The 9632-nt window shown below is 38.1% G+C and overlaps 3 protein-coding genes across 3 annotated transcripts; 2 read left to right on the forward strand and 1 right to left on the reverse strand.

Moving 5' to 3' along the window:
• The first annotated feature begins 842 nt into the window (after nt 1-842).
• LOC117126644 lies at nt 843-1607 on the forward strand. The gene is made up of 2 exons (XM_033275246.1): nt 843-1309; nt 1400-1607. The coding sequence occupies exons 1-2, from the start codon at nt 843-845 to the stop codon at nt 1605-1607; spliced, it is 675 nt and encodes a 224-aa protein (XP_033131137.1).
• Nucleotides 1608-3182: 1575 nt separating this feature from the next.
• Nucleotides 3183-6632, forward strand: LOC103846047. The gene is made up of 3 exons (XM_009122974.3): nt 3183-4122; nt 4299-6190; nt 6299-6632. Exons 1-3 carry the CDS (start codon nt 3996-3998, stop codon nt 6380-6382), a joined length of 2103 nt encoding a protein of 700 aa, XP_009121222.1. The 5' UTR covers nt 3183-3995; the 3' UTR covers nt 6383-6632.
• Nucleotides 6633-8246: 1614 nt separating this feature from the next.
• On the reverse strand, nt 8247-9246 carry LOC103846048 (glycine-rich RNA-binding protein 10). The gene is made up of 2 exons (XM_009122975.3): nt 8980-9246; nt 8247-8777 (listed from the first exon to the last, which is right to left on the reverse strand). Exons 1-2 carry the CDS (start codon nt 9091-9093, stop codon nt 8397-8399), a joined length of 495 nt encoding a protein of 164 aa, XP_009121223.1. The 5' UTR covers nt 9094-9246; the 3' UTR covers nt 8247-8396.
• Nucleotides 9247-9632: the final 386 nt, after the last annotated feature.

Below are 9632 nucleotides of genomic sequence, written 5' to 3' on the forward strand. Positions count from 1 at the left end.
TGATTTTTATAAATGCATAATCGATTTTATAAATGCTTGTTTGATTTTATTAAATGCATATCTTTGACTGAAAATTATTTCTTAAGTTTTATAAGCCATAGTCTTGTTTTTAAAATTGATATGTCATAAGGTAGAATAAAATCTGTTTGAAATCATTTGATCATATTGTTGTTAAACCAACCATGAACCGATTTTATCTCATACTGAATTTTGATCACATAGTTTGCTAGTTAAAATAAAACTTGATCTAGTTTCATCCTTGAACCTGATTCTGTGATTAAATTATGTACTGATCATTTGCATACCTGATAGCATCATTTAGTAAATCATTAGATCGAACTTGAATCATCCATGAACCGACCTTTGCATGCATCCAACTATCATATTGTTAAAACTGGACATAGGTATCACATAATTGAAACCAAACATACATGTTCGCATAGCTTTAGCAATGATGATACTAGTGCGTCTGAAGTGGTTCATGTTGTTTGCATCTAAATGATTCACACTGTTTGCATATAGTTAGACAAAATCGGTTTCCATTTAAAATTTAGTACATTTGCTTTATTCGAAATTATAAACCAATTTTTAACCGATTTTGAAAATCTACTTTGGTTTAAAAATATCTTGAACATTATAAAATTTATTTGTCTTGTCCATGATGCAATTTAATCCATCCATATTGATTGACAAAAATTTTATCTTAATGCATATAAAATATTTTCTGAAAATAAAATGCATAATAAACCATCATTATTATAAATCATCAATCTCCTTGGCATATAAATTCAAATCCTGAATTGTATTATGAATCCTTACTCCTTTATGGATATTTGATTCAGATGTCGAAAATCAACAACCTTGAATATGCTTCCCTCAATCTCTCCGGAGATAATTACCTCCAATGGGAGCTTGATACCAAGATCCTCTTAAGGTCCAGAAACCTTGGTGATACTATCACTGAAGGCACTGAGCCATCAGACAAGGATAATTACAAGGCAATTGTTGTCATTCGCCATCACCTTGCTGAAGGTCTCAAGGACCAGTATCTCACAATTGAGAATCCTCTGGAACTTTGGACAGAGTTGAAAACCAGATTTAATCATCAGAAAACTGTGATATTGCCAAAAGTCCTTTATGATTGGAGAAACTTGAGAATCCAAGACTATAAGTCTGTGGAAGAGTATAACTCGGCTTTGTTCAAAATAGTCTCAAAGTTGAAACTTTGTGGTGAGACTATTACTGATGCTGATATGTTGGAGAAGACATTCTCAACATTCCACACCAGAAATGTTGTGCTTCAGCAACAGTACCGAGAGAAGAGTTTCTCCACTTATGCTGCTTTAATCTCTTGTTTGTTGCTAGCTGAGCAAAACAATTAGTTGCTCATTATGAACAGTGAGCTAAGGCCTCCTGGTGCTAAAGCATTGCCTGAGGCACATGCGGCCGTAGAGCCAAAGGATGAGACTCCAAGAGAGTCATACCGTGGTCGCATGAGAGGCCGTGGTAGATGGCAAGGTCGTAACCATGGGTTTCAACCACGTGGCCGTGGATTTCTGGAGAGATTGAGGGAAGCATATTCAAGGTTGTTGATTTTCGACATCTGAATCAAATATCCATAAAGGAGTAAGGATTCATAATACAATTCAGGATTTGAATTTATATGCCAAGGAGATTGATGATTTATAATAATGATGGTTTATTATGCATTTTATTTTCAGAAAATATTTTATATGCATTAAGATAAAAATTTTGTCAATCAATATGGATGGATTAAAATGCATCATGGACAAGACAAATAAATTTTATAATGTTCAAGATATTTGTAAACCAAAGTAGATTTTCAAAATCGGTTAAAACTTGGTTTATAATTTCGAATAAAGCAAATGTACTAAATTTTAAATGGAAACCGATTTTGTCTAACTATATGCAAACAATGTGAATCATTTAGATGCAAACAACATGAACCACTTCAGACGCACTAGTATCATCATTGCTAAAGCTATGCGAACATGTATGTTTGGTTTCAATTATGTGATACCTATGTCCAGTTTTAACAATATGATAATTGGATGCATGCAAAGGTCGGTTCATGGATGATTCAAGTTCGATCTAATGATTTACTAAATGATGCTATCAGGTATGCAAATGATCAGTACATAATTTAATCACAGAATCAGGTTCAAGGATGAAACTAGATCAAGTTTTATTTTAAGTAGCAAACTATGTGATCAAAATTCAGTATGAGATAAAATCGGTTCATGGTTGGTTTAATTAACAACAATATGATCAAATGATTTCAAACAGATTTTATTCTACCTTATGACATATCAATTTTAAGACAAGACTATGGCTTATAAAACTTTAGAAATAATTTTCAGTCAAAGATATGCATTTAATAAAATCAAACAAGCATTTATAAAATCGATTATCCATTTATAAAAATCATAAAAGGTTTTTAAAATTTTGACAGTTACAAAACAAATATTAACAGTCAAGGATATGCAATGAATGAATTTAATTTCGATTTTATTGATGGGTTGACTGATTTTTAGGGGATCTGGCCGAAAATGGCACAGCAAGGATTTGATGGAGTTTTGTTTTGGCCAGATTATACACTTATGTTTATCACATCTGGTAAAATGGCCAAACAAAAGGATTGAATCAAAAGGTTTAAGCTTTCTCTAATAATTTTATGATTCATAAGTTTTTATAAACAAGATTCATATAGATCTTTAGGTATTTTAATAAGTTTATAAGTTTTTAGAGAAACATAGAACCTTTAGAGAATTTTAAGTTTTATGGATTCAAAATAATTTTAGAATCAAGTTTCATATGGATCATATGGATCATAGAAACAAGATTAATATTTTAAATCCATAGATTGTTTATAAGTTATGGATTCATATAGATCCTAGATTTCTTTCAGATATAATGGTGTTCTTTAGATTTCAAGGTTTTGATTTGTTTACCTTTTTCACCACAAGAATCTGAGAGGACCACCGTGAGAGAGAGGCTGAGAGTTGGCCGGAATTTGAGAGAGAGAGGAGTTTTCCGGCGGAGAGAGAGAGGTGGCCTGGTGGAGAGAAGGCTGAGCGCCGGTGGAGCAAAGGCTGACCACCGGAGGAGCTGGCCGGAAAGGGGAACGCCAGCGGAGAGAGCTTTCTCAGGTGGAGAGCACAATCGTGCTGATAACGTGTTAGAAATAAGAGAGAAGTGTTGCTGTGAAAGTTGTGTCTTTCTCATTAGCTCTCACTATCAATATATAGTGGAGGTTCATACAATGGTTTACAGCAAATGAGAGAATCTACACATTTAATACATATTGACTACATTCATTACAAAGATACAGACTTGGTCAAAGCTCATAAATGCTCCGGTTGTATGAGTCTTCATTTTGACTAGTCTTGGACGAATGTAGCCGGACCGGAGACGGGTGTAGACGGACCGGATAGTCGGATCGGATGTAAACCTCATTGATGGTTAATGGAAATCCACATATCCATACAATGGATTTATAACAATATCCAACTTGTTTTTGGAATTCAGTTTTTGTATATCAAAACATGTATATTATTCTCATGATTATATTGATATTTTATATATATTTTCTGATATATATAGAATTTTTAATCATTATTATTGTTAAAATGAAGGTAGCTATGTTCAAAATTGATCAAGTAATACAAAGGTATTAAGGCACAAATACATTTTTATTATGTCTATTTTGCCAATTTCTCAAAAAAAAAAAAATTGATTGAGCAGATTTCTACATTTTGAATAACTATTTTTTAGTATTCCTCCAACGGTCAAAAAAATCCAAAGCCGTCGTTTAAAATCATAAGATCCGTCTTTCCAAGTAGCCGTTACGATTCACTTTCCACAATCTCTCCCTCTTCCAAAATCCTCAGATCTGTCCTTCTTGAGAACTTGCGGTTTCTTGGTCGGTCTAATTCTTTACTTGAACGAACAAGAAAAAGATCTCTCATCATCTCATGGCTTCTCCTCCTATCCCAAACAGACCAAACCCTAAACCCAGAAACTCCGAGGCCGGTGATCCTTTGCGCCGGAGTTTCGGAGGCAACCCTTTTCCGGTCAACTCTAAAGTCAACGTCCCCTCAGGTTAGGATTTATAAGGTTTCTTGATTACTGAGTATTGGGTGTTGGGTGTTGGGTTATAGTTTATTTACTTAAAAGCTTATGATAAGGTTTATTTACTTGATTATGATAAGGTTTCTTAAGTTTATTTACTTAAAAGCTTCGTTATAGTTGGGTGTTGTGATGTGTGTGTTGGTCAGATGTTTCTCGGAGGAAATCTTTTGGGGGCAGAGACTTTAGCGACAAAGAGAACGAGACCAAAGCCCCTCCAACTCCAAAAGGTTCCAAGAACTTCATGTCCCCAACAATCTCTGCTGTTTCCAAAATCAACCCATCTCCAAGGAAGCGAGTCTTGTCTGATAAAAACCAAGTCACTCGATCCTTGTCTGACGTGAAGGGCCTAACCTTTGAGGAGGACACCAAAAGCCATCACTCATGTGTTTCATTTTCAGCTGAAAAGAAGCCGTTTGAGCGACCACATGACATGACTGTCACTGATTTCGATGAGGACAAGGGGATTGTTTATTCTGATCCAAGGTTCAGGATTAGCCCTCGCCCTTCTGTTCCATACTCATCTCCTGAGTTTGCAGATCGTGAAGCTGGTCCAGTGCTGCCTCCTTATGATCCCAAGATGAATTATCTGTCGCCGAGGCCTCAGTTCCTTCATTACAGGCCTAATCCAAGAGTTGAGAAGCAGCTGGATGAGCTTTTCATCTCTCAAAGCTCTTCTTCCGACACTGAAATGTCGTCATCCGCCGAGGAACAAGAGAAGGATGCAGAGAGTGATGAAGCAGTTGTTTGTGAGAGCATTGAAGAGACAAGTCGAGTTCCAAAACAGTCAGGTTTCAGACCATTCAGGTTCCTTGGTTGGTTTCTGGCTATGTCTTTGGGGTATCTGTTGGTTTCAGCGACCTTTTCTGGACTTTCAATCCTTGAAGAATCACCTTCGTACGAGTTCAATCTCCCAAAAGGCATCAAAGAGTTTGCAGAAGCTAACAAGTTGGAGGAGTTGAGTGAAAGGCTCTGGACTTCGACAGAATCATCACTTGTGTACGTGGGTAAGATGATCTCACGTCTAGGAGGGCGAACAGAGGAATATGCTCCATTGCAATTTCATAACTTGACCTATACTTTGGAAGAGGAGAATACCGTTTTCCAGCCAACAAGAGTTGAAATCAATGGAGAACCATTACAAGAGAAGGTCAGAGGTGAAAACAGTCTTGAGGATGACTATGAACTTGAGGAGGAAAGTGGTGGAGAACAGACTGAGATGTCACCAAGCACAGACATAGAGTTGAAGGAAGGAGAAGAGAACTTGGAAGCTATAGTGATTGAAGAACCTGAGGTGATTCTTACTGAAGTAAGCAATGGTTCACAAGGTCTTGAATCTCAAGAAAATCTTGGAACTGGATCAATCAAAACGAACCAGGTTGAGATAGAAGCTATCTACACTAACCAGCATGATGTTGAAACCGCTGCCATCATCAAAGCGCACCAGCAAGTAGAGAGTGTCTTAGCTGATGCTGAAAGTGGACGAGAAGAAGGTTTTAGGGATATCACAGCAGAAACAAGTGATGGTGGTCTTTATCCTAAACTGCAAGAGAATGAGGTTGTGGCTAATGCTGCTGAAAGTGGATCAGAAAATGGCCTTGGGAAAATTGCAGCAGAAACTAGTGAAGATGTTCATCCTGAAGCAAGATCATTTAATAAGGCAATGATAGTATTGTCCTCGACCGTGATGGTTGTTCTACTCGCAGCGGTTGCTTTCTTATTCACCAAGAAGGAAAAGCCCGTGGCTCCTGAACCAGTGGAGCTAAACTTGGCTCATGTGCCAGTGGAGAATCTGGTGAAAGAAAAGCTTACTTCACTGAATGTCCAAGCAGAAGAAGAAGAAGTTGATGACAGGATAAGTAACAGTGTTCATAAAAAGAGCTCATCCCTCAGCAACAACAAAGATCCTAAGGAACATCAAAGCCTAGGAGGCAGCAGCAAGTTGAGGAGAGAATCAATGGCATCATCAGCATCAGAATACTCTGTAGGCTCTTTCTCATACGGAAGTTTCACCACTTATGAGAAAATACCCATCAAAAGTGTAAGTTAAAAAACGTTTTTCACTTTTTAGAGTTTTGCATCGTCTTAACACCAGCAAATTATATATATATATATATATATATATATATATATATATATATATCTGCAGGGAGATGGAGAGGAAGAAATGATAACACCTGTGAGACGTTCAAGCCGAATCAGGAAACACCACCAACCTTCTTCTATGCTATGAGATAGAGAGAGAGGCTTGCTATTCTAGTCATTGCACCACTCTGCTGCAATCTTTAGTTTCAGATGAATTTAGAATTAGCTTTCTTACGAGTGTTCTAATCTCTTGAATCGTAACCGAACTTGTTTGGATATGAAGTTTGCTTCCCTTGTGTCAAATCACAATCGTTGTGTGTGGAAACCTTCTAGGCTACAACTTCTCTCATATGAGTCACTAAAAGAAAAAATCTAAAATGGTTGTGTTATTTAGTTAACTTGACGGAACTCCCTGGTTGTGTTATTTAGTTAACTTGACGGAACTCCCTGATGCTCAAGTCTAAGAGCGCTTCCCTGTTCCATCAAAAATGCCACTACTCTCCAGAAACTGGATCTCAGTCATTGCTCCAGCTTGGTGTTCCAAGTTAAAGTTTCTTCCAACAAACATCAACATGGAATCTCTCAGTGAACTTGATCTCACTGATTGCTCTTTGCTGAAATGTTTTCCTAATATTTCCACAAACATTCAAGTCCTCAAGCTCAGTGGAACAGCAATAGAAGAAGTGCCTCTCTCGATAAGGTCATGGCCTCGTCTTGATGATTTGCATATGTGTAATAAACCTTCAGAAATCTCTGCATGCTCTTGATCTCATCACAATGCTGTACTTGAAAAATACAGAAATACAAGAGGTTTCAGCATGGGTAAAGAACAACTCTTGTCGTCGTGTCTAGTCATATTCAACGAGTGGAGACAGCTTTCGTTACTCCCACAGCTTCCGGATTTTCTATCATTATTCTATGCAAGAGTTTGTAAGTCCATGAGTAGAATGCTCCTTTTATCATTTAGAGACACATATTAACTATACCAATTGCTCTGACCTGAATAATTATGCGACAGACGCCCATCATCACTGCATCAGCTTGTAGACATGCGCTTCTTTACCCAATGGATCAGTGCCTGCCTACTTCACTTACCGAGCTACTGGAGATTCTGACAGTGAAGTTGGACGAGAGGCCTCTTCCTACACCCATGAGGTTTATGGCAGATGTAACTTGTAACATCATTGTTCACATTCCAAGTTCGAGCGAGCTTCTCTTTGTGTTCAAAGTTGACGGAGACAAATGGGAGATACGAGAATGCGATGTAGATGAACATGTGGATGTGCTGCATTTTGACGAGTAGAAACTGAAAATTTTAAAGGAGTTTTCACCGTGGAGACGGAAGACTTGTGAGTTGTAATCAACGTTGATAGGTTTGAACGTTGCTCTCTTCTTGTCTCTTGAATGATACAAACATTAGTTAGTTAGTCCAAGCGTTTCCAGACGCAGTACGAAGATTATGTGTAACGTTTGTCCCCGGTTTGTTTTTTTTTTTAATGTCGATAGGCCATTCTATTATTTAAACTAGAGGTGGCATGGATAACCAGACCGAAATAGAACAACTAATAAAAAGTAATTTCTTATGGAAGGATCTCGCAGTTTTAACTAAGAAATCTGAAATATGATTGCGCACTTTTGGTACATGAATGATGCTGAAGTCCGGAAAGCATATTGGAAGCGTTTCTATCCTTTCCAATTCCGTCGTAAAGTTTGGTCAAGCATGAAGTTTTTTATCATTGCGATCAGGTTCTTACCGTCTGTTCCAAAGTTCTGACATGTCAAGTGTTAAAGCATATTTTCTATTGTCCATCGCAGTGCTTCTAATTCCGAATGCAGGGCTAATTTGCGTCGAGTGGTATTTCTGATCTCTATAAATTGTATATTCCCTCCACTGTCTATCTAAACCCACCCACATCCATTAAAATGAGCAGCAGATGCCCAAGATCTATTTAAAAAGCAAATATTACCCAAACTTAAGACTCCAGATTTTTCAGTGTTAGTGTTATGTTGTGTTTTGTAGAATACTTGATTGTATTATTGTGTTGTACAAAAGTTGATTCAATCTAACAAAGCAGCAAACGTTTTATTTTATTTTTTTACATAAGCAAACCAAATAAACAAAAGATCAAAACCAGAGCCAAAAGCAAACAGAGACACAAGGCTCATTCTCTCCAGTTTCCACTGTCGGATCGGCCACCGTAACCTCCGTCTCCGCCACCATAACCACCCTCACGACGCCCACCTCCATAACCACCACCTCCGTATCCTCCACCACCACCACCATATCCACCTTGATCACGCCTGCCTCCGTATCCACCCCCACCACTTCCATAACCGCCACCTCCGTAACCACCTCCTCCACGATTATATCCACCGCCGTTACCACCGCGACTACTACGAGCTTGAGCCTCGTTGACAGTGATGTTCCGACCATCAAGTTCTTGACCGTTCATCCTCTCAATCGCAGCTCTCATCGATTCCTCATCTTTAAAAGTCACGAATCCGAACCCTTTGGACCTCCCTGTCTCACGATCAATAATGATCTGATCCAACAAAAAAAAAACATTAAATCTTTAAATTAAACGTATCACACAACACAAGAATCTAATAAGAAGATGACGAAACGTACGGACTGATGTAACGAGTTAACAAAATTAATAACAGAGTGAAAAAAAAAAAAGTTAACACGAAAAATGAAAACAGAGCCGGGTCAGATTACTCCGATCCGGGTCGTCTTGAACGGACCTTGGAATCGAGAACTTCTCCGAATTCACTGAAAGTTCTTCCGAGAGATTGCTCGTCGGTGGCCCAAGCTAAGCCTCCGACGAAACACCTGTACTCGCTCTCTGCAGAATCCATCTTCAAATTCTCTTAAAAACTCAAAAGGTAGACAGAGAAACAAAACTCTGGAAAAGATTTTGGTGGTTCGGTAATTACGAGGGAGATGACGTGTCCGAAGCCTAGAGTGTAGAGACGTCAATGACACTGACTCGGTACATCATAACATGTGTGTTTGGTTACATGTACAAAGATTTCTCGAGATATATTTAGATCTGAATCCAAACATAAGTGTTTTCGATGCGTAGATATTGTTGTTGTGTGGGTGACGATTCGCACCGCATGACTTCTTCCACGTCATCATAATCAAAATAAATGTGTTGCCTCATTCAATGGTTCAGTGTTAGAATTTGCTTACTTTTCGTACGCATTGGATTTGTCCCACCCAGATTTGTCTATTTCGACGGATAGAAGATGCAGCAGGCATTATCCTGAAACGATTATCCAAGAACTTATAGAAGGCGGGGTTGGAAGCAGCCAGCTATTCTTTAAAGAAAGCATAATAACTCATTGGTCTGGTTATTGAAGATTGAATAAAGTAATTGCATTGCTGTTGGATC

The sequence above is a fragment of the Brassica rapa genome, chromosome A07, assembly GCF_000309985.2.
Source record: "Brassica rapa cultivar Chiifu-401-42 chromosome A07, CAAS_Brap_v3.01, whole genome shotgun sequence".
NCBI lineage: Eukaryota > Viridiplantae > Streptophyta > Magnoliopsida > Brassicales > Brassicaceae > Brassica > Brassica rapa.